At 41.3% G+C, this 24,697-nt stretch overlaps 2 protein-coding genes across 3 annotated transcripts; both read left to right on the top strand.

The window, feature by feature from the left end:
- The first annotated feature begins 2,350 nt into the window (after window positions 1–2,350).
- On the top strand, window positions 2,351–9,564 carry LOC101172440 (zinc finger protein 771-like). Its single transcript, XM_023965677.1, has 3 exons — window positions 2,351–2,638; window positions 4,079–4,372; window positions 8,005–9,564. The coding sequence occupies exons 1-3, from the start codon at window positions 2,407–2,409 to the stop codon at window positions 8,922–8,924; spliced, it is 1,446 nt and encodes a 481-aa protein (XP_023821445.1). The 5' UTR covers window positions 2,351–2,406; the 3' UTR covers window positions 8,925–9,564.
- A 5,835-nt stretch (window positions 9,565–15,399) lies between these two features.
- Window positions 15,400–22,308, top strand: LOC101173737 (armadillo repeat-containing protein 1). 2 transcript variants are annotated; one of them, XM_004078779.4, is made up of 7 exons: window positions 15,400–15,779; window positions 16,256–16,450; window positions 16,562–16,653; window positions 17,699–17,888; window positions 18,090–18,206; window positions 18,295–18,369; window positions 20,872–22,308. In XM_004078779.4, exons 2-7 carry the CDS (start codon window positions 16,289–16,291, stop codon window positions 21,061–21,063), a joined length of 828 nt encoding a protein of 275 aa, XP_004078827.1. In that variant the 5' UTR covers window positions 15,400–15,779; window positions 16,256–16,288; the 3' UTR covers window positions 21,064–22,308. The 2 variants fall into 2 exon arrangements, with proteins under 2 accessions (XP_004078827.1, XP_011484566.1); XM_011486264.3 differs by having other exon boundaries at window positions 15,400–15,787.
- Window positions 22,309–24,697: the final 2,389 nt, after the last annotated feature.

The following is a 24,697-nucleotide window of genomic DNA, read 5'->3' as shown; positions in this document are numbered from 1 at the left end:
TCTTCTGAAATATTAATTCTTTGTTCTGAAGAAATCTGCAAATTTTAGAGCATTTATTTTAAAAACATGCTGGTTAACTCAGATGATGGGCATTTTGTGTAAATGTTTCAGAACTGCAGACGTTTTTGGAGTCAAGGTGTGTGAGGGCATCCAATAGCTTCATTGTGAAGGCTGCAGAAGGAGGAAGGCATGTGTTCCTCCATGGTTAATATGAGGTGTGTGACTCTCTCTGGTGGAGGTTGTGGAGTATTTTTTTTCTGCAGGTTTTTGTGCAGAGTTTTGATGTTTCCTGTCACTGTGGGCTGCAGAGCACAGTAGTACACAGCAGAGTCTGTCACTGCAGCAGAGGAGATGTTTACATGAAACTCCTGTTTCTGTTTGTCGTGCTTCACTGAGAACTTCTCAGTTTCTTTTGAGAAGTCAGCAATGATAAACTGAGGAGATGAATTGGACTTCTGTTGGTATAAGAAGAGATACCAGACAGAACCAGAATATTTGCAGGAGAGAGTGACAGTGTCTCCTTCCAAAGCCATCAGTTCATCTTTCAATGGTTTCAGTAAATCCTCAGAGGATCCTGGAAACAACAAAGATAGATTTCATCATGACATTTGGATTCTAATCTTTAATCTGACTTTTATCATCTCAAAGTAAATCAGTTCAAACATCTCCAGATGTTTCTCCTGTCCATCATCTCTTTTTCCATCTGCATCTTTTGATGACTTACCAGTTTGAAAGGAGACCATCATCATGATGATGAGAAGCAGCAACATTCTTTTCACTGGTACTGAATGAAGAACAGAGAGAACACAGCAGCTCTTCAGCTCCAACATGAAGCTTCATGCTCTGCTGTGAAGCTCCTCCTCTCACCATCACTCAGGCTGTTGGAAGCTTCTAGAAGTGACACCTGAAGACAGTAAGTCGACTTTACTTTAAAGTCCTTCATGTCAAAGAGTAACTTTGAAAAGAATGTTTCATGAGACCCCATACCATAATGTTTCTTTTGCTTCAGTGCATATGGGACCAGTCTCATTTTCTGAACCTAGATCTGCATTTATTGTTATTTTTTTGCCAGAAAGTGCAGACAGAGAAGGACAGAAGCTTACAGCAGCTTTTGTTCAACTGAACAGAAAACATCTGCCTAAATCATTGATATATTGATAAAGTTGTTCATCAGCTTGTCTCAGCAGCACATCAGAGAAAGGTCTGCCAGATGCTAATCTTACCAATAAATCTTCTCCAGTTTATTTCAGATGATATGATAATAATCAATGCCCCTGGGAGGAATATCCATCTAATCAGACACCACATTTGTTCAGTTGGTCCATTCCTCCGGTCCAGCCTTCAGAATCTTTATGTCATGATTTGATTTGATTAGACTGGACAATATCATTCAGACACTATGTTGAAACTGTCTTAAAGCAAAGGGAACTTTCTTGCCTCCAGGTTGTTCAGAACTCTGCTTCCCATCTTTTAATCCACACCAGCAAAAGAGCACACATCACTCCAGTTTTACCAGCACTCCATGAACTTTTAGTTCATTTTATTATTTTTTCTCCAGAGTCCTTCTTGACCAGGCTCCTTAATATATCGCAGAGCTTTTAGAATTCCACAAACCTTCTGGTTCTTTTGGATCATCATGTCGGGTTTTGTCCCACACACATTTTAACACTCCAAACTATGGCTGCCAGATGCTTTGCCTCTGCCTCTTCATTACTCTGACTTAACTGAGGCCTTTTTAATCAATTTTGTATTAGCCTTATATTTCATCAGGCTTTCAGACAGGTGAGGGTTTTAAATCTTTTATTTAATGTTTTAATCCATATATGGCTGTGACCTGTGTTTTTGTCACCATCTGCACATTACTCCATCTGGTTTTCTGGGGCCAGATATTCTATGCAGCTCCTCTGTGTAATGCCCAGCTGTTCACCCTTAGCAGAAAGAAGTAAATTTGATGTTTATTTTATTTAAGTATACTTAAGGATAATAAGTATAAGCATAGCGAGCATGTACATGTAGCATAGGATTTAAAACTAAATACTTACTCAAACTAAATTGTAACATTTTAAGTGTACAATATATAGACACTACATAAAAAGTAAACCTCATTATACTGCCTCACTTTTAATAGGCACATTATTATTACTATGATAATTATTATTATTATTATTATTATTATTATTATTATTATTATTATTATTATTATTATTATTATTATTATTATTATTATTATTATTATTATTATTATTATTATTATTTTAATCTTATTTTTGTTTCTGAAACAAGAAAATATAATTATAAGCTCTCACAAAAAAATTATAAGCTCTCACGTGACCGGATGTTCCGGGCTATTTCTCCGGCGGAAGTGCTGTTAGTAGCTTTAGCATTTTTTCGTTTAGCCTAGCATGTATGAGCCTGCAGGCGGCTGTGTTGTGGATTGTCCGCTATAGAGTTGCAGCTGCAGCAGCGATGTCTTCAGTTCAGTCTCTGAGAGAATTTATCAGCGAGCGACTCACTGCTGCTGCTGAAGAAATCTTCAGACAGTTTGAAAGGACCATCGTCCAGTATGAGGAAGAGATAGATCGTCAGCGCAGACTGCTGGATAATTGTAGCAGCTGGAAAAGAAACACAAACACATCAGGTATGGACGGGGGAAATCAGAAAGATGTCATCCACCAGGTCCTTGAATCTGGATCTCCGTGTGACTATATTAGAACATTTAGAGCTTTGTGGAAAAGGGTTGTTGAAGAAGATCATCAAGATGCTCCATTCTGTCCCGATTTCATTTCATTTATGTCAATGTATTGTTATAGTGGCGAGGTGAGACTCCTGTGTCTGTGTTCGTGTCAACAAACTACAAAGCTGCAGTGATGGAAGAACACCGTAACAGCTGTGGTTCCTGAACAGGCCATCTCTCTGTCCTGAAATCCTAACAGGGTGAAGGAGAGGAAAACACAATCTTGTTGGGCAGATCATGAGAGATACTCAGAGGTCTATAATGGTGGATGATGATCGCTGTGAAGGTCAACTGAAACGGCTCTGATCTGACTGTGAGCTGGATTCCCTGAAACGTCAGGAAGTCTGTTCTGTTTGGAGTTTCTGGTCTACCAAACTAAAAGATATGCTTCATTTATCAGCACCAGTTTAAGTTTCTGCTGGTCCAACACGTTCTCATCCCATCACACTAACATTACTCTCACTGGAACTGTGCCGCCCAAATCTGCTCGTCTGGAATGATCACATGCTTTCTATTGAGGTGCTCAGTCCACATGTGTAAAAACCTGGACAGACTTTCCTGATACGTGTGCAAGTTACATGCAGGATCAGAAAGCCCCCCCCCCCCCCCCCCCCCCCCCGACCTGGGCTTCACAAACACCCATCAGCTGAAAGTCGAAAGACTCCAAACATTCGGAAAAGCAACATGTGTCTTCTGAATTGACATAACACGTCCTTGCAGGAGGATGTCATTATTTACTGTCAGAGTTTTCTAAGAACATGGCATCTGGAAATGCAGAGGGAGCACTGGAGTCTGTTTTCTCACTGATGCTGAGTCAGCATAAGGAGCAGACAGGAAGTGTTTGGGTAAAAGAAAGATGCTGTGGTTTGGAAAGGAAGAACCCTCCTGATTTAACCTTAACCCTAATGCCACATTTTAACTTCTTTTTATTTCACATCATCACAATTTAAAGAGGAAATCTTTTTTTATTATTGGCTTTAAAAAAATAAAATTTAAGGTTTAGATTTGGATCAGAGACTGATCACTCCGACTGTAAAACATCAATGTTGGAACACCACAGATATTCCTTGGCAGGCTCCGGTGTTCTTAAGGCTCCCTTTCTTCATGTTCTTAACCTTCAGACCTCACTGGCGGTGATCTTAAGTGCTCATTCCAGCAGAACTTCACAGCAAAGACCTTTTTTAAAATTTCCGAACCACAAAAACAAATGGTTCTTCTGTTTTGAACCCAAAGGTTCCCTCAAACCCTGTGAAAGGACTTTACCGTGATCAGGAAAAATGGGGTCTTTAAAGCAGTTTTCTTTTGTCTGGTTTCTCTCTATGATGAGGTTTTTTGATCCTACAGATCATGCACAGCTGCATGTTTACAAGGAGGAAGAGGAGGAGCTCCTCATCCACCAGGATGGGAGCGTCAGTTCGGAGCAACTTCAACCAGAACCAGCTTGGGCCCAGGAGAAACCAGTAGAGGCCAGCAGCGGTTGTGAAGAGCGTCAGTTTAAAGTGAAAATAGAGACGGACACCCCTGTGACGGCGCTGTCTGCAGAACCATCCACAGTTTGTGGGGAGCTGCCCCTCTTCTGGAACGAGGAAGACAAGGATGTGCAACACCACCTGCTGGGTATCGGCTCAAACACAACAGGTGAGTCTGGAGCGAGAATTTTTATTAGTCTGGGTCTTGAAGAGAAGAATGAAAATGACTCCCACCAGTGAAAAAGTCCCACAGTCTTCATTTTTGTCCATAAGGGGTTAGTAAATAAAAATAAATACCGTATTTTCCGGACTATAAGTCGCCCTTTTTTTCATAGGTTGGCAAGTGGTGCGACTTATATTCCGCAGCGACTTATATTAGAAATAAATTGAAATAAATACGGTGTTAACCCTCCTGTTATGTTCATTTGTGAGGAACAGAGATGATGTTCCTGGGTCAATTTGATGTATGAGGTATGTTAAGTGACTCAGAGAATCAGCAAACTTTTTTTTACAGTAAGATCTTGAAGGCTAACAACATAATATTCTATTTTCCAATGATTTCATAGATTCAGAAATGCAATAAAAATGACAACTGTTTCTACAAATACAGGATGAAAACAGAGTATTAGTTAGCCAATGATGCTTCATGAAAGGAATAAATAAATATAAGAAAGAATTACTGTGAAATTATGAAATAAACAGTCTGCTATGATTGTGTCATATGAGTTTGTGCAAGTTATTAGTTCTTGGTCTCAGATTTTGTCAAATAAATTTCCCGTCAAAATGCGACTTATAGTCCAGTGCGACTTATCTGTGTTTTTTTCTACTTTATAATGCATTTTTGGGCTGGTGCGACTTATACTCCGGAGCGACTTATAGTCCGGAAAATACGGTATTTCAGGTCAGGAAGAGCTGGTATTCGCCTCTTGGTCTTGTGTGGGTACGTTTCCTTTCTCGGTTTCCTAAATGTAAACACGGGACACCCCATCAAAGAAAACATGCAATCTTGAACTGAACCACTGGCCCCAAGCTATGTGAGGCCAGACCACAGTCTCATATGGTTCAATGTCAGGTTTCTAAGCCCTCCCAGCGTTTCTTTTATGTCACAAATAAGCTATCTTCCTGTCTTTATTCCAATTTTTTTTTTTCCAAAATACGAGTTTAAGCCTAATTTTCTTTATGCATGTTCTCCATAATGAGAAAAAGGCTACAAGAATACGTTAACATCAAAGCCACAATTTAATTGGAGGTGATCTTTAATGTTTCTTGAAACATTAAAGCCCAGGAACCTTCTTATGTTTTGGACATAGTCAGCATATTCCTGGTGTTTTGTGTAGGAAAGGACTGTGTGAAGTTAGAATTAGTTGTTTAAGAGGAACTGGTGACACATTTTCTCATTTTTCACATTTTCTCATTTTCACATATGCTGCCACAGATATATGAAATTTCCCCATTGTGGGTAATAAAGTCATCATCATCATTTGTGTACACACTCTGAAGAGAGCTGCAGGGGGTTAAACAGGTACAGGCTGAGTCTCTGCAGGGGCAGTGCCTTGTCAGATTGTTGGAAATCGTTTGTTAGGAATGCAACAAGAAAGGTTGAGCTTTCAAAAGTTTAGTTTTTAAGTAATAAAAAACACTACTATTTGTTTGTTTGTTTTTTCGTCCAATCATCTGTTTCAAACCTACAGAAATAAAGTTAAGCCTTTTAGTCTTTAAAGGGTCTACATCAGGGGTGTCAAACTCATTTTCACGGAGGGCCACATCAGCATAGTGGCTGTCCTCAAAGGCCCAGATATAACTTATACATGTAACTACCGGTAAATGTAATGAAAAATAAATGCAACTACTCCTTAATGTTAAAAAACTCATTTATTTATTATCAAGTTCTAAAGTGACAATTACAGTTGCATAGAAAACATGTTTTCTTGTTACTCTATAGCATAAATCCTTTTAAATTTTGTCCGCTTATAAAAACCCACGATTAAACTGTCCAAGTGAATAAAAAAAATAACATAAAACTAAGCTAGAAAGAACATGTATGACACATGTAACATTTTACTAAAAAAGCCTGCACACAGCCTTGCATCCAACTGATGGTTTGATGACAACAATTTGTCTGCATGCACACATAAGACCTGCAAAAATTGAATAATTACAACAGCAGCTACACATAATATGTTATCAACTAAAAAAAAAAAAATATTTTAAGAAATTTAAAACTTTTATGCTTTCGCGGGCCACATAAAATAACACGGTGGACCACATTTGGCCCCCGGGCCTTGAGTTTGCCACATGTGGTTTAGATACTTCAAAAATCAACTTTTTGGAGTCTTTAATTGTATAAAGTGAGGCAAAGAAGTATTTAGTCAGCCACCAATTGTGCAAGTTTTCCTACTTACAAAAAGATGAGTGGCCTGTAATTTTCATCTTTTCATTTTGCCTCAACTATCAGAGACAAAATAAGGGGGAGAAAATCACTTTGTCAAATTTTTTAAGAATTTATTTGTAAATTATGGTGGAAAATAATTTTTTGGTCAATAACAAAAGTTCATCTCAATACTTTGTAATATACCCTTTTTTGGCAATGACAGCAGTCAAACATTCTCTCTTAAGTATTCACAAGGTTTTCACAAACTTTTGCTGGTATTTTGGCCCATTCCTCCATGCAGATCTCCTCTAGAGCTGAGATGTTTTGAGGCAACACGGACTTACAACTCCCTCCAAAGATTTTCTATGGGGTTGAGATCTGGAGACTGGCTACGCTATTCCAGGACCTTGAAATGCTTTTTATGAAGCCGCCCCTTCGTTACTCCGGAAGTGTGTTTGGGATCGTTGTCATGCTGAAAGTTCCAGCTACGTTTCATCTTCAATGCCCTTGCTGATAGGAGGTTTTCACTCAAAATCTGACGATACATGGCCCCATTCATTCTTTCCTTTTCAGGGATCAGTCATCCTGGTCCCTTTGCTGAAAAACAACCCCAAACCATGATGTTTCCTCCCCCATGCTTTACAGTAGGTATGGTGTTGTTTGGATGCAACTTGGCATTTGTTCTCCAAACATGGCGAGCAGAGTTCTTACCAGAAAGTTCTATTTTGGTTTCATCTGACTATAGAACATTCCCAATCCTCTTCTTGGGAATCCAAATCCCAATCCAAATGCAAACTTAAGACATGTACTGGCTTTGGCAGGCGGACATGTCTGGTCCCAGCTCTGTGAATCTACAGTTTTCATAGTAATGAAAATAAAGAAAACTCTTTGAATGTGAAGGTGTGTTCAAACTTTTGATCTGTACTCTATAATGAAGATTAAACGCCTATTTTTCTCTGTAAGTAGGAGAACGTGCACAATTGATGGCTGACTAAATCACGTTTTCTTTTGGTTTTTTTTTGCTTGTTCCTGACCTGGCGCTGGCATTTTTTAAAAATATATATTTTTTTTGTTATTGCTCTGTTTTTACTTTATTTTCGGTCAACTTTGATCATTTATCTATTTATGCCAATTATTACCCTTTCAGTTTGATTTTCATTTAACAACATAGCTTCCAACCTTGCAACTCGTCCCTAGTTTATTTTTCTTTCCCATAGATTCTGTGGAGGTGTCGTGGGTTGTCCTATCTATGAACATGAGTCTGATTGGTCTGTGTTGATGAATTCTTGGTTTTTCTTGTTTTGTTTGAAGAATAATATCATGTACTTGTGTCAGTAGACTGTAATTCTGACATGTCCTGTGGATGTTGATCAGTAAAGGTCCATCATTACAGGCGAATCATTTTAATTTGCATCTTCTTGTTTCTTTAGACTTTCTTGTGCAAGAGATAAGTGAGGAGGAAGATGATGATGATGTTAATGCAAACCAAGAGCTAAGTGCCCAGGAGAGGAACCAGAAGGAATCAGAATTGGTACCGATTGAAGAAAAATCTGAGGATTTCTTTGCAGGTCAAGAGGATGAGCAACTTCATTCTAAGCCAGTGACTGATGTGTCTTTGTTGCCAATATTGCACGATGAAGAAAACCTCCAGGACTCTAACCAGAGCCCATCCATGTCGCCGAAACCTTTCATGTGCAGCTCCTGTGGAAGGAGATTCTCCAGTCTGCACTTGTTGACATATCACAAAAGAACCCACACAGGCCAGCCGCCGTATTCATGCCAAATATGCAACCGAAAGTTTATCCGGAGCTGCAACCTGCTCTGTCACATGAAAACGCACTCGGGCGAAAAGCCCTTCCCTTGCAAAACCTGCGGTAAGACCTTCGGCCGAAGCTCTGACCTGCTCTGTCACATGAGGATTCACACTGGCGAGAAGCCTTACTCCTGCCAAACCTGTGGGAGGCGCTTCAATCGGAGCAGCAGCTTGTCCCGCCACATGATCACGCACACGGGCGAGAAACCCTTCTCCTGTCAGACGTGCGGGGAGAGGTTTGGCCTCAACAGTCACTTGCTGCGCCACATGAGAACCCACACAGGGGAAAAGCCCTTTGCTTGCACGATGTGCGACAAGAGCTTCAGTCAGAGCAACAGTCTGTCCGATCACATGAGAACGCACACAGGCGAGCGGCCGTTCTCGTGCAGGGAGTGCGGGAAGAGCTTCAGCCATAGGGGGGGCCTGACCGTTCACGCAAGAACCCACACAGGCGAGAAGCCATATTCCTGCGAAATATGTGGAAGGAGCTTCAGCGCCAGCACTAACTTATTGCACCACACAAGACTTCACCACTGACTACGCCAAGCAGAGTGGGTTCTCGGGAGTGAGGGGACCCCAACGCACACATCTGAGAAAGAATTTAAATGACCCTTCAGATGAAGGGAGTTCAAATCCAGGCGTCAATGGCTGGTTTCTTCTTTTTCAAAGGACCCTTTTCTTTGCAACTATTCTCTGACTGAGCAGGGAATAGCAGGTAATCTAAGTTTGTGGGATATCTGGGAAAATTGGTAAAAATGCAAGGCAGCAACTGTCAAGGCCTAAATTTGCTTCCGTTTCCAACTAATCAATCGCATTTTGTGGCGTTGAACATCTGGAACCTCAGTTCTACCTAGATTATGCTCTTCTATTATTTCTAAGTAAGAGCTGCTTAAAGAGGCAAATCTTTATGACTTGTCTGTGTGTTCAGACAGTGTTATGCCTTAAATGTCCTTTTTTTTCATTACTGAATGACATTTTTGAGACAAGAAACCTTTTCAAAGTGGTCAAATCTGTGTCATCAATGCTGTGACCGATGTACCATACCGTTGATGCTCCTTTTGATCTAATAGCTACGTATTTATTTATCATAACATTTGTAAATGTTGTTTTGTGGCGTTGCAGGTGTGATGCAGCTGTCAGTACAGATGAACAAATCAATAAAGGGTGGGCTAACTGCTGCGTTTTATTTTTTTATCCATCAAAAAAAGGCTTAGCTCATATGACCTACACAGTTTTTTCCTCTTAAAGTCCAATTGGGGGCGCTGTGGTCATCACAAACTTGATCTAATGTCCATTCATTCAAAAACTGGGCTAAACAAACCAGCATCCAATTGTTGGAGTACAACCAAGATGAATGCCTATAGCTAACCAGTTGAAGGACAAAATATATTTACGTTAAAGAAATAGGTTTCTATTTTGTTCAAAATAAAATTTACCACAGAAGCAAGCCCAAAGTTTGATACCAAACAACATACACTTCTGTGTTCTTCTCTAAATCAGCTGTACTTCAATAAGGAGAGATCTTGAAAGTGTGATTAAAAATGTAATGGTGAAACAGGAAATGAGCATGAATAGTCAGTCGTCTTTGGCGGTTGGGCTCTGGGCTAGAGACATAATGCATACTTTGGATGACCTCTAACATTCATTAGTACATTAATCCCTAACTCGGGCTTCATGAAATGAGATGACCTATGAAATTAATATATTTAGAATGTGGGTGTGGTCAACAAAAAAACCTCTGTTGCCAAGGGAATACAAAAATGTACTTTTACCAATTCTTTTAAAAATTACAAAGACTTGTTTGTCCCCCCCAGGTGACCAAAAAATGTAATAGTTGCTATGGAGTTAAAATCAACAGAAAAGCTGCCATTTTGAAAAAAGTGTGTTTTTTTTTTTAATAAATGTGTCATGTGTAGGTCTGACCAGGGTGGCAGACGCAGAAGGGGGAAGTGAGGGGTGTGTGGCACATGTTCAGTCAGCGGGGGCAGGGAAGGGTGGCACTTCACTGATGGGAAGGATTGTTGATTCTTTCAAGATGATGTGACGTTATAAGCTTTCCTATTTCTTTTTCTGTTTCTCTCTGCAGCAGCTCCAATTCCCATCAAACGACTGAAGCAGAACTTTCATGCAGATCTCAATGTCATAAAGACAGAGGTGAAAACATGAAGATTGTTCCATGTAAACAAGTTTTAGCTCAAGTTTTTTTTACGTTTCTCTGAGGTTTCTGAAAATAAAGACACAAATTGATTGCTTCAGCAGCATTTCCTGTTGCAGTCAGCATGCATGGAGTTCAGATGACGGTCATTTCTGAAGGTAATTGAGGTAGGTGGAGCAAACTGGTCTGTGTGGTCCCTCTTCAGGCTTCAGGTTTGCTCGGGACCCTAAAGTTTAGGTGACGCCAGAGATCATCAGTCCAGTGTTTGTCTGTCTGTGGTTCATATTGACAGGAGCAGCCACCCACAGGCCTTTTCTCTAACAAATGATCCTCTTCAGGCTTGTTGTTTGGTGTGCGTGGCTGGTTAAAGCATCCCTGGTTTGTGGGTGTAATCACAAACAACGGATTTCTGTTCTGCAGATGTTATGAAATGACGGGATGATCAAATCAAAGAAAGACACAATTGTTCTGGTTTTAGAGATCATAGTGTTTAATTCTTGAAGGCTCAGAGCCCATAAAACAAGGGTCTAAGCCAGTTACTGAGCAGAGGAATGTCAACAATCTGCATGAAGAAGGAACATTGTACATACTTGTTGAAAGAGATAGTTCATGGGCTTTGATCTGCTGTGACTCTGCTTCATATTCTATAAGAGCTTCTGAGCTTCATCAGAAAAGTCATGTTTCTGGATATGCGAAACACATCTGATAATTCATCTGAATGTTCTGCATATGCACAATTATTTTAAGATTTATGTCAATAAAGTGACATTTTTCTCAAGCCGATGGATTCTGTGAAGTCAATGCAGCCACACTGTTTTGTGATAATGACACCCTCTAGTGGATGTTGTGTAGTATTGTGTTTTCTCTGCAGGTTTTTGTACAGAGTTGTGTTGTTTCCTGTCACTGTGGGCTGCACAGCACAGTAGTACACAGCAGAGTCTGTCACTGCAGCAGAGGAGATCTGCAGATGGACCTGGTTCCTCTCCCGGTTCAGGACAGCAGTCAGTCTGGGGTTTGGAGGTTTTGCTTCCACCACACTGGGTTCTTTGGTGTCAGTGATCAGGAGGAGGAACCGAGGAGCTGATCCTGGATCCTGTCTATACCACTGCAGATTGTTAGCTGTGACTGAATAATTACAGGACAGAGTAACTGTGAGCTCCTCTGATGAAAAGACTTCAGCTCTGCTGGCAGTGATTCCATCCTCCAGACTGTCACCTGCTGAACAGAAAACAGTTTTTCTTCATATCTTTGATCCAAACTTACAAACTCAACATAGCTTAGTTTTCGAGACAAAATTAAAAGACATTTTTTCGTTTGTAAATCATGAACTTCTGTTGAATCAAATCCAGATCATATCCTGAGGTTTTACAGAAACATACGTACATATGAGAGCTGAGAAGAAGCACATCACAGCCAGTTTCTTCATGTTTCCAAGTGTGGATGGGATGTTCATCTGAATCAGCTGAGAGAGCTTTGAGTTGTGTTTGTTCTGATGTTGAGGTTGAAGTCAAACAGTTGTCAATCATCTGCAGTCAGTGGGAGGAGCCTGAGCTGCCCTTCTTCGTCTCTGCAGTCAGTAGGAGGAGCCTGAGCTGCTCTTCTTCCTCTCTGCAGTCAGTAGGAGGAGCCTGAGCTGCTCTTCTTCAGCTTTGTAGCTACAGTCACTCCAGTCTCAATGTATTTTTGGTCAAGCTAATGCTGCTGAGATGACCCCTAGGCAGCCATGATGCTAGTGCAAATGCTGATCTATCTACGTTGACACTGGCAGGGTCAGCAGATGAGAAGTGTCGGAAAGAAGAAAAAGGACTAAAGCGAGAATCTGATGTAACTTTACAAAATAAGATTAAGAATAAATGTATAATGTACATTAGCAGAACAAAATTGGGGCACAATAACATGCCACACAATAACACCTTTTAGTCCTGCAGGATGAACCCCCCTGCTCTGCCTCTGAAATGCTCTTGTGTGTGATCATTGATCCCATGAAAGCAGTAATGAGATCCATAATTTAAAAAAAAGAATACATAATAGGCGACAGTGGCTCAGGTGGTGGAGCAGGACATCCAATGATCAAAGGGTCAGCAGTTCAATCCCTGCTCCCCCTAGTCAACTGTCACTGTGTCCTTGGGCATGACACGTCACCCTCCCTGCATCCAGCGTTGCTCCACCGGTGTATGAAAGCGTGTGAATGTCCCTGTGATGGTCAGAGGGGCCGTGGGTGGGTACTGGCATCCCAGGGCAGCTGGGGCCACATCAGGAGCTGACCATCTCCAAGTATGAATGAGGAGTGAATGAATAATGGACATACATGGCAAGTGCTTTGAGCCTCTGGACAAGTGCAGAAAAATCCAATCCAGTATTATTAAATGCTCCTGACATAAACAGGTTTTTGCTCATTTTCAGCTGTTTTTATTATTATTTTAATTTTACTGATTCAAACATTTAAACTGGCATTCCTTTTAAAATTATCTAAGGGGATTAATGCAATAAAAAAAAACTTTTTTGAGATTGCTTAGCATCCATAAGCTTACATTTATATAGAAATATGTTTAAAATTTCACAATTTTTCAACAGTCAACTTTTTCTTAACTACTTTTTTTCTTAAAGCTTAAAGAAGCTTTTTACCAATCAATTATTTATGAATTTATAATTCTAGTTTTTTTTTTTTGTGGCACTCAACTTTTGTTACCAATGTTCCCTGCCTGTATGGGCATGTATGATTGTTTTACACAAATCATTTTGAGAATAATTTTCAAATTTTAAGTTTCTGCTGTTTGACTCAATAGTCCATTTATACGTTTTCCTTTTATAGCTTAAAACACCAATTAGAGCTTTGAACTATTAAAGCATTTTTTTGGAATTTTTTGTTTATTTTCAGTTGTACATGTACGTTTTTTATTTTTTGGCAATAATCACAAAGATTTACACTATTTCAATTATTGACATCATTTACCTTTACAATGTTCAATCTCAAATTTTACGGTTCCATTTAGGAAGTTTTTTCAGCAGTTGAGTAAGAGTTAAAAGCATTTTAGCATTGTCCACATTTTTTATTTTTAATCTTGTGTGGTTTATATATTTATCTGCAGTACGCAGAACATTTTAGCTTTCATTTTCAACACTGCTTAAGCATGAAAAAGGATGCAGACGTGCACAACAACGACCTGTTTTTGCACAGAGGTTTGGTGTATTTTGCCACTGTGGGCCCCACAGCAGACTCAGCAGAGCCGAACATCCACACAGATGTCTGCTCACTCAGCACACTGCTTGTGTGCTAAACTATGCTGAATGTGGGTGTTGGTCTCTCCTACTTTTCCGTTACAGCTCAGGTCGTCCCTCAATATCTTCATCTGCCCTTCTACCTATTTCAGTCATCCTCACAAGTGATGGTCAAAGAGTATACTCTTTAATGATGAGTAATAAACTGAAAACGGAAAAAAATATAAGACAATCAAGATCCTATGAAGATTTTTGAAACAGTTATGTCTATTTTTTTTCATATTTTTATTCATTTATTTAACAGGGACAGCACACATTAAAAGCATGGCTGCAATGCGCCAGAATTTTATTTATCTGTAGTCCCTGGAAAGGTGTTCAAATCGTCAACCTCAAACCTCAAAGCATCAAATACATTAATAGAAAATATACATTTACAAGGAACAATCATTCAAAATACATCAAAACATGCACACAGTGAGAAACATAAAAATAAATACAAAAGAAACAAAGGTGAGTTTACTGACATAGTATTGTTTTTTTAATCATTTACATGACTTTTCTAATTAACATAATCTGCATATATCTTAGATAACTGATCTGCATTTGCCATGTTGATTTCTAAAATAGTTATGTCTATTTTTTACATAAGTATTTCATCTTTTTTTATGTGTTTTATTGATACTTAAGGATTCTCAATTCTGTCTGATAAAAAGTTATGAACCAGATAATGATAAATCATGTAATAAAATGGCCATGGTAGAACAGGGGTGGGATTATATAACTTTGCTTCCTTCCACTCTCTTTCAAGCAATATTTAATTTGATGTCTAATTATCCTAAGTTTGATACGTTATTGTATGAATGTATAACCGATGATTGTGATGTTTTTTGTGCATTATTCGTATTTGATTGCTTGAAATAAAACATTTCAAATCAAAAAATCAAATTAAAATAGGACATTTGACCCAAGCTGTCACCAGAAATTACAGTAAAGGAAAACTGCACCAACGTCCATTTCCAGCCCATTTTTTTATTTTGTTCTTGATTTTTAATATGTGATAATTATTACTATACTGTAATACTTTGATTATTATAACAATTTGATATTGAATTATTAGTATGTATACCTTGCAATGACCTAAAAATGCATTGATTTATTTTTATTACGACCTTAATCATGTCAAATTATCAAAAACATTGGTGGTCCCAGACTGAAGCCCAGGAGGACTCCACATCACGGGGATTTACAGATGTAAAAATACAGTAGTCACCAACACATGTAGCTTGTCAGGTTTGACACTTGGTGGCGCTGTAAGATCAGTAAAACACCCGTTTTGGAAACTTTCACCATGAATATAACTACAACTCCCAGAATGCATAGGAAAACCTCTCCAGTCACAGCGTGTAAAATTTAGAAGCTGATAACTGATCTTTATTGAATAAGTAAACGACATGCTCTTGAGAACCGTGTCTTTATTTGGTGTTTTCCTTTTGACTAAAAACCGAAATGAAAACTGGGTTTGACTTTATAATTGACTCAGCATCATTTCGCCTACATTTTAAGGGTGTGGGCTCTTTACATCCGGAAACTCATAAGCTGATTGGTTCTCATCATCAGACTCCCGGTAACTGGCCAATCACAGGGATTCTGTTGTGACGTGGCCACCTTCGACGCTTCTCGGCAGGAAGAACCGATGCCACAGCTCGGGCGTCAGCGTCGTTAAATTAAAGAGAAAAACAAAACAATACTCGCAGACGTAAACAGTAAAGATGTGTGTTTTGCTGCTGGAAAAGCGCTAAACACACACAGTGTCCACGCGCTCACCGGAAACGGATAGAGACTCACGGGAGGGCAGGCAGACAGGCTAACTATTAGCTTAGCACCAAGCTTCGCCGAAACAGTTGCAACAAATATCCGCGAGGGAAGGTGACACCTCCCGCCGGGACCCTGGGAACACCTGTTGAGGGGGGCCGACTGCGCCGGTCCTTCTTTACGCGCGTGACACCGCGTGGACACCGGTAATTCAGTGAGTTCCTGCTCCTAGTTCGTGACGTCACGCAAGCGTGGGTGTCACGGTGAAGCCGGGATCTGTTTTATTCAGTGACCGGTTCATTCTCAGGTGGCGTAGAAGCAGAGATAAAAGGTGGAGACGAGAGGAAGCCGTAGATCCGCCTGATGGAGTCAGATGTGGCTGCAGGTGTTTGTTTACTCATCGTGCGCGTGCACGAGCCAGAACTCCACGATTCCAACCAAACTGGAACTTTTTTTTAAATGATCCTACAAAAATTAGTTTAAAAATGTAAAGAATGTGTTCATACTTAACATGAAAATCAAACGAAGCTGTGTGGATTAAAGATGAATGAGTTCAGTTTCCTTTAGCATTAAAACTCAAAACAGCATTTTTGTGTTTGCTGGTTCAGTAAACATCTGCCAGGATCTACGCTGTTGCTTTGAAATCTGTGTGTCAAAGTTCCTCAAACCCTCTGTCCTGCAGATTCCTCTTTGCATGGGTGGGTGAGCACTGACCATGAGCGGTGAGCCGGACGCGTTGGCTGTGGTCAACCAGCTCAGGGACCTGGCTGCTGACCCCATGAATCGGCAGGCCATCGTCCAGGACCAGGGCTGTTTACCGGGACTCATCCTGTTCTTGGACCACCCCAACCCTCAGGTGGTCTACTCCGCCCTGCTGGTGAGTGATAGAAGATGTCAGGTGTGTGTTCACAGGCTAGTCTCTGAGCTGTTATGGGTCAGAACCAGGTTCTGTTTGCTGTTTTTGGTCTGACCTTAGTTGCGCTTTTAGGCGATCCGATACCTGGCAGAATGTCGAGCCAACAGGGAGAAGCTGAGGGGGGAGCTGGGGATGATGCTGAGCCTGCAGAACATCATGCAGAAGTGAGTGTGCTGTACTAGGTGGACCTGTTTTTTTGTCTGACACTAAGGCCGCATTTACACTGCATGGTTCAAGTGACCCAATTCCGATTTTTTCCTCTCATGTGGCAAAGATCGGATATGAACGGTAAATGTGTAAGTAGGACACCAGCGCATGGATTCCGATTTTCTCAGATCGGATACAGGTCTCATTCATATGTGGAAATAAATCGGATACGAATCGGATACTTGCATTTGCGTGTGCAACGTAAGCAGACAAATCGGATATTCCCAGGTAAATGCGAGTCGTATGTCAGTGACATCAACTTAGGGCACCAACAACTGAGATCACATGACTTATTAAGGTGCTTTTGTGCGCTGATTTTGCTGTCAGCGTGTTACCTTTCAGCCTCAGGCTTCAGACCGTAGTCGGAAACCGCTGTTATTTCCGGTCGGGACACAAACGGTAACTAATCAAGCGGGACACCGTTGCTCTGGAACAGGCTAGAAGCCGTTTATTTCTTTGCTTGGATCGAACTGTTAGGACAGCACAACGTCCCCTCAGGACCGCCCAAGGCAACGCCTCCTTCCGTCGCTGCGTTGCCTCAATGACACCGCAGTCACACAAAAGTCTGAAGGAGGTCCGCGCTAGGCGGAAATGCTGCTACGTAGTCCTCAGAACGTCTACGTTTGATAGTTTCAGCATTGTATAGTGTAAATGCAAAAATCAGATACGGGTCACTTTTAAAAGATGATCTAAGCGGGTCGTCAAAAAAATCGTATATAGTCAGAAAATCAGATTTGGGCATCAAGACCTGCAGTGTAAATGCGGCCTAAGAGTCCAGAACCAGATAAAGTTCTGACATAAAGCACTTCTTAAGTCTAAATAATTTCACTGCCACAAGGTGGAGTCAAAGTCGCTGCCCCAAAAAGTTCTTTTCATTTATTTATGTTGAAACAGGAACCTATGTCTGATCTGCTTTGGTGGAAGACCAGAGCAGTTCTAATGAGTCCACAATCAACCACTGATAAGTGAAACTAAAGCTAAGTTTTGGTCTGGTGTTGGCAGATCCACCACTCCTGGAGAGACCAAACTGCTGGCGTCTGAAATCTATGAGCTGCTGCAGGCCGCCAGCGCCGCCGACTCAGAGCCAGCTGGAGCAGCAGTGAGCAGCCGCCGCAAAGCTCAGTTCTTCTTAGGCTCCAGCAACAAGAGAGCAAAGACAGTCGTCCTGCAGATCGACGGGCTGGATGACTCAGTGAGTCCAGATCCTAAGTGACTCAAGCTGGGTCAGAACCACGCTGCCTCTTTCTATAGCTTAGCCTCAGCACTGAAGGAAGTACCTGATTCTCCTCCTGACTGGACCTGCCCTTTGGTTTTTCTAGAGGACAGATGTCTCAATTCTTTCATGTTTGCTGTAAACGAAAGCCTGAGTTCGGAATCGGTCCTGTGTTTGCAGAGCCGCAGGAGTCTGTGTGAAGAGGCGCTGCTTAAAATCAGAGGAGTCATTAGCTTCACCTTCCAGATGGCCGTGAAGAGGTGCATCGTCCGGATCCGTTCGGACCTGAAGGCTGAGGTGAGGTGGTCAGACCTCTTCATGGCATTCTGGACCTTTACAGAAACCGGCTGGTGCCGGCATTAACTTTGACCGTCTCCATTTTAAGGCATTGGGGTCTGCTATAGCTTCTACCCAGGTGATGAAGGCTCAGCAGGTGGTGAAGACGGAGAACGGCGACGAGGTCAGTATTAGAATTTTCTAGAATATCTGAAGAACTGGGCCATCAGACCTCTTGGTTCATTATTGTGATGCCAGGAGTTTGGTAAATAAAGTAAAATTTACAATAAATATAATATTTTGATTTGTTTTTCCTCTGATAAAGAACATTTGAGTTTAAAGAAAGTTTGTCTATCTCAATATTTTTTTTAAATTATTACTGGAGACACCTGTATTATCTGCATTACAAATATTTTTCATTTGTAACACAAACATAGTGGTGTTCGACACAGACCCCTGTGGGACCCCACAATGCCTATCATGAAAGGTTGATTTATTACTCTGTTTACAGAAACGTTTGTCTTTTTTTCCCGCTGTAACACCAGGCCACTAAGACCAGAATTTTCTAGGTTTGCATAATATTTTACAGTTGACTGCATTTAAATCATTTATGAAGTAGAGCTTTAGAAGCTGATCTGGATCAGAACCAATGATGGGTAAGTTACTTTTGAACTAATTCATAACAAATTACTTGTTATTGTAGCTTAGAAGTAACCTTTTACCGCACAAGCCAACCACTTCCTCTGTAAAACACACAGTGAAGTCAAAGCAGGATGACATTTGAGTGACGATAGCTGTGTTTCCATTACACACATGCGCAAAACTTGATCAGAATTCTAGAAATGTAAAAGAAAAACCACAATTTCCCAATAACACTGTTTCCATTAAATTTTAATTATGCAATTATACACAAACCAACTCACATGATAAGTCATTCAAGGCAACGGATGTGAGCAATCCTTTGATTTACAGCAGACCCATTCAAATGTCTGCCACAGCACTAGCGCTCATCGTCATCTATAAGGCCACGGAGCAGCGAGCTCCTCCCTCATGGGAGGGACTATGGATTAAGCGATTTTGGGAAATCGTGGTTGTTGATTTTACAGAGGAGCTGTGCATCTAACAAACTGTGTGATGCTGTGGGATTCTGTGGCACCCGCTGTGCAGCGCCCAATGCAGCCAGTTCCTTCATTGGCATCTGGTTGTTGGTCATGTGACTCATTTAATTCCAAAAAAGTGTTTCAATCGCAGTTTTGCAAAATAAGTCAATTTTGATACTGCTCAAAAAACCACCTCCTCCACGCGCAAACGCGTTTTTTTCAATAAATGCGAGTTTTTTTTTAATTGTCCTGTTTCTATTAGGCGAATTTAGTATCTCAAATCTAGGCCTGGCCGAAAAATCGATTGAATAAATTGATTCAAAATTTTTGTTACGGGCGATTTTCAAAAATAACTAAATCGTGTTTTTGTTTAATGCCGCATTTTTGGCTCCCCAGAGCTTCCGTAGCGTTAGTTTCACACGGCGGTATCACAAGCGACAAACAACAACGACTCCTGCTGCTTCATCGTCTTCTCCATGGAGAAGACGGGGTTTATTAATTAAATTAAATCCTTTTGGACAAGTGAAAGTAAGTGTAGAATAACAAAATAAGACAAAAACATGACAAAAATTATATAAAACAAGAAAATTATAAACAACACAAGTCCAAAAGGGAGTGAGAAGAAGGAAAATCTTATACTTAACTTTGATTCCAAAAGTGTTCATTTATTTATTATTCATCCCAGAAATGGGGGTTACATTTGTCTTGCGTTTGATTAAATAAAAGCAAAATTTGCTTTTAGTTGTCTTTCGTTTGTACATATTGCTTTCCTTAAGTGTGTGTGTGTGTGTGTGGGGGCGGGGGGGGGGGGGGGGGGTCAGGTGAAATTATCAGAAAGAAATGTATCTAAACGATCATGATCTCATTCTCTTTTCACTGAAGAGGCTGAAAAGACCAAACTGCTCACAGTGGGCTTGGTGCTTTCAGGAAATAGAGCAGACCTCAGTGTTTGTTATTGGTCCAAAGGACTTAACCTACAGGACAAACATATGCTAACATGTTAAGAACCTGCACATCAACACAGCATCAAAATCAATCAGTCATGTTCTGATTGCTTTTTTACTGATCTGTTTTTAAGTCATTCAGTTTTGGAGGAAAAGTGTGATGCATTGAATTATTTCTTTCTTTAATGTTCTACAAAAGTACCACTGTAGCTTCATGTTCTCTTCCTGTGACCTGGTTCCTTCTAACATTTCCTGTTCTCAGAAAGACTTCTTTTGTTTGATTCGTTAAATACTTCAAGCTGCCATAAAATTGTTTTAGCAGATGTAAGGTAACCATTTATTGCAATTTTCGCCGTCTTTTGCGATATGCGTATCGCACAGCTTGATGTTGTGATAACGATACATTTGCGATTTATTGTGCAGACCTACTGTCAGCCCATCAGTGTGAATGATTCTGTTCTGCAAACACTGATGATGTCATCGTAATTTCCGTACTGACCTGTTGTAGTAGAGGTCACACATTTGATCTCTGACCTCCATCCACATGACCTCGTGGTGGTAGTCATGATCCTCAGCAGTTCTGCTGTTTGTTCTGTACAGATCAGAAAGGCGTCTTCATGTTCTGCTTTTGTGGTTCTGCAGGTTCTGGTCCCGTTTGCAGAGGACGGTTCTGTGGCAGTGGAGCGGAACGAAGACCTGCCGGAATACCTGCCCGAGGATGAGAGTCCGTCCCAGGAACCCGACAAGGCCGTGACCCGGATCGGATCCAGCCAAGACGGTGCCAGCTGGCTTGGAGCTGCAGCCAATTTCCTGTCCCGCTCCTTCTACTGGTGACCACTCCCCAGTTACAGGCTCCGCCCCCTTCAGAGCCGAAACCCTTGAAGCTGCCAAATGTCACATCAGAACCTAACCAAATAGAAACTCTCCCTCAGAGTTTGGACCCGGTTCAGTGACACTAACTACACTGCCTTGATGAACTTTAACAGTCCAGAACCAGGTCAGAACCGCCCTCCTGTCTGTTATTTATTGTGTGGGGGTGTGGCTTTGGCCCTCATGTTTCTATTGAAATGAAAACTTTTTAGACTCTTCTTTGGCGCTTTGGGTTCTGCCTGGCCCCCACATTTAACTGTACTTCAGAACCAGAACTCTGAGATCCGCTTGGCCACTTTGACCCAGAGAGAGCATGCCTCCTCCTCGGGTCAACTTCTAATCTGGTGTACCCTTTGGTTCCTTTCAGTCCCCCCCCACCTTGAATTGATGCCTTCAAACTAAACTCCACTGGTGCTTTTTGTTCTGAGTAAAACCAACCCATTCCCCCTTTCCAGGCCCGCCGGGCCAGACTTCTCTGACTTCAGAAGTTTTAACGGGAACTCTGCAACTTCCTGTCAGACTGAAAAGTCCCACATGAGGACAACCCCCAATGAGAGAACTTTGGACCTCAGCAGATGACACCAGAGACATTCTCACACCATCGTCTCTCAGTCCAGGAAGTTTGTGAACCCTCAGCTGATCTGAAAATAATTTGTTGTTCATGGAGGCATCTTGCATGAAGGATCTGTTGTGCTGCACTGATATTAGGTTCTTCGGTTCTGTCCAGTTCTGCCCTGATGGGAGAGGTAGCAGAACCAATATGAACAGAGTTTAAATCTCAGCCTTGCTTTGTGATTGTAAAGTTCTGGTGGACCTATGGGTCAGGGCTGCCCAACCCTGGTTCTGGAGGTCTACCACCCTGCCTGTTTTCCAGCTGCACTTCTTGATGCTGGTTATCCCTGAATCATGCATGTTCAGTGTGTTTAGACTAATCAGCTAACCAACAGCAGGCGGTGCAGAGAGAACTGCAAAACAGTCAATCTGAAGGACCAGGGCTGGGCCGCCCTTCTTGTGTGTTTCCTGCCGCTGTCACTTCCTGTTCAGCTTTGTCCAATGAAAACATCAAATCAAATCACCACTGAGTCTCTGTGGTTCTGTGGAATTTTGAGACCAGACCAGTTGTGACCGTGAAGTCAGAGCTGTTTTTTTTCATCCTTTGTGGTGTTGTTACTTCCTCAGGTTGGAATAAAATCTTTTATTTTGATGGCTCTTCAGTACATTTCTGTCAGGAGCTGCCATGTTTCACACAAACTATCAGATTTACCATCATGCACATAAACTCTGTGACCGTTTCAAACTGAAATCTCACAAAAATGCAGTGAAACACCTGGACGTCTGTGTGAGATGCAAATGACAAAAGCAAAGCTATGGGACCTGATCTAACCGCAGGTTCTGATCAGAGAGCTGCGGTTTGGATCAGAAATCCTGTTTTGAATGCTCTGGTTCTGGGTGGTACATGCAGAGATTCAGATCTTTGCACAGCTGCAGCTGAGATGCTCTCCTCCATTTCCCATGTGGTCTTTATTTCTAGCACACATAAAGATGGGAGATGTCAGAGTTGACGCTGTGCTTCATTTTAACAAAGACCTGGAAGCAAACATCTATGTTGGAGTGAGTAATCTTAGAGGTTTGGGCATACAGCAATGTTCAGGATGAGAGCTGCATCTTGATGTTCACACATGACCACCAGACTTTGGTCCAGTCAGCAGAACAAAACTGAACTTTATAGTTTGGGGTCCTTAAAAACAATACATCAATTATCTACACTGTCTTTGCTCTGTGCAGGGTCATAGAGGTTGCTGGAGCCTATTCCAGCTTCTTGAGGATGAAGGTGGGTTCACCCTGGACAGTTAACCAGTCCACCACAATGCCACACACAGACGGAACCCAGTTGGGATTTGAACCAGAGCTCTCTCACTGTGAAGGAGAAGATTCACTTGGGCTGCATGGTGATGTATCAGGGTTGGAACTGGGAAATATGTTTTCTGAAGGATTTTGAAGTCTTTCCAAGGTGTGGATCTGATCCATCTAGTCAGTTCTGGGTCAGAAGGTTCTGAGAGTCTGAAGGTATGGGTTTATGTGCCCAAACCCAAACTGTGGAGATGAGGAAGCACCAGAGGTCTTCACTGCAATACACACTGAGCGCGGCTCATTAAGAAGTCTCCAATGTTCTCAAATTCCTTAAGAGCTCTCCCCACGGCTGAGCAGCACAGCCATGTAGACATGAGGGTATGGCAGACCTACAGTGGTGGACAGAATAGTTGGTACCCCACAGTTAAAGAAAGAAAGTCCACAATGCTCACTGAATTGACTTGAAATGCTCAAAAGTAACAATAAATTAAAATTTCTTGAAAATCAAATAATCAAAATCAGCCATTACTTTTGAGTTGTTGATTAACAGAATTATTAAAAAAAAAAAAAAACTACGGTAATGAAACAGGGCTGGACAAAAATGATGGTACCTCCATAAAAGACTGAGAACTAATTGTCCAGGGAGTCATGATGAACTCAGGTATGTCCTTTAATTCACATCACAGCTGTTATCAAACCCATAATCAGTCAGTCTGACTATTTAAAGAGAAACAAATAGTCACGTTACTGTTTGGTGAAAAGGTGTGAACCACACTGAACATGGACAACAGAAAGTGAAGGACAGAATTGTCCCAGGACATTAGAAACAAAATCTAACACAAACATCTTAAAGGTAAAGGCTATAAAACCATCTCTAAGCAGCTTGAAGTTCCTGTGATGACAGTGGCACATATTATTCAGAAGTTTAAGACCCACGGGACAGTAGCCAAACTCCCTGGACGTGGCTGGAAGAGGAAAATTGATGACAAATGGAGGAGACGGATAGTTGGAACTGTATCCAAAGAGCCCAGAACAACCTCCAAAGACATTAAAGGTGAACTCCTAGATCAAGGTACATCAGTGTCATATCGCACCATTCGTGGTTGTTTGACCCAGAGTGGACTTCATGGGAGACGACCAAGGAGATTGAGACTGGAAGGAAAAGAACATTGTCCCTACTGTGACACATGGAGGAGGCTCAGTTCTGTTTTGGGGCTGCTTTGCTGCATCTGCCACAGGGTGTCTTGAAGTTGTGCAAGGTAAAATGAAATCTCAAGATCATCAAGGCATTCTGGGTAGAAAAATGCTGCCTAGTGTCAGAAAGCTTGGTCTCAGTTGCAGGTCACGGGTCTTCCAACAGGACAACGATCCAAAACACACAGCCAAGAACCCCCAAGAATGGCTCAGAGAAAAACGTTGGACTATTCTGAAGTGGATTCTATGAGCCCAGATCTGAATCCCATTGAACATCTGTGGAAGGAGCTGAAACATGCCATTTGGAGAAGACACCTGTCAAACCTGAGACAACTGGAGCAGTTTGCTCATGAGGAGTGGGCCAAAATACCTGTGGACAGGTGCAGAAGGCTCATTTACAAATACAGAAACCGTACAGTAATGGCTGATTTTGATTATTTAATTTTCAATAAATTTTACTTTATTGTTACTGCTTACTACACGCAAGAAGCCTCAAATCATGGTGGTTCAGTTCTGAAAGATACATTATTATTGTCAGTCAGTCCCCTTGGTT

The sequence above is a fragment of the Oryzias latipes genome, chromosome 17, assembly GCF_002234675.1.
Source record: "Oryzias latipes chromosome 17, ASM223467v1".
In the NCBI taxonomy this organism is placed as follows: Eukaryota; Metazoa; Chordata; class Actinopteri; order Beloniformes; family Adrianichthyidae; genus Oryzias; species Oryzias latipes.
The sequence above is the reverse complement of the archived record's forward strand: the minus strand, read 5'-3'. Positions and strand labels throughout refer to the sequence as shown.

Coding starts and splice junctions, on each gene's coding strand:
- LOC101172440 (XM_023965677.1), top strand. CDS start 2,407: ATGAGCCTGCAGGCGGCTGTGTTGTGGATTGTCCGCTATAGAGTTGCA. Junction 2,639..4,078: donor AAGAAACACAAACACATCAG/GTATGGACGGGG, acceptor TTGATCCTACAG/ATCATGCACAGCTGCATGTT. Junction 4,373..8,004: donor TATCGGCTCAAACACAACAG/GTGAGTCTGGAG, acceptor TTGTTTCTTTAG/ACTTTCTTGTGCAAGAGATA.
- LOC101173737 (XM_004078779.4), top strand. CDS start 16,289: ATGAGCGGTGAGCCGGACGCGTTGGCTGTGGTCAACCAGCTCAGGGAC. Junction 16,654..17,698: donor CTGCAGAACATCATGCAGAA/GTGAGTGTGCTG, acceptor TGGTGTTGGCAG/ATCCACCACTCCTGGAGAGA. Junction 17,889..18,089: donor TCGACGGGCTGGATGACTCA/GTGAGTCCAGAT, acceptor CTGTGTTTGCAG/AGCCGCAGGAGTCTGTGTGA.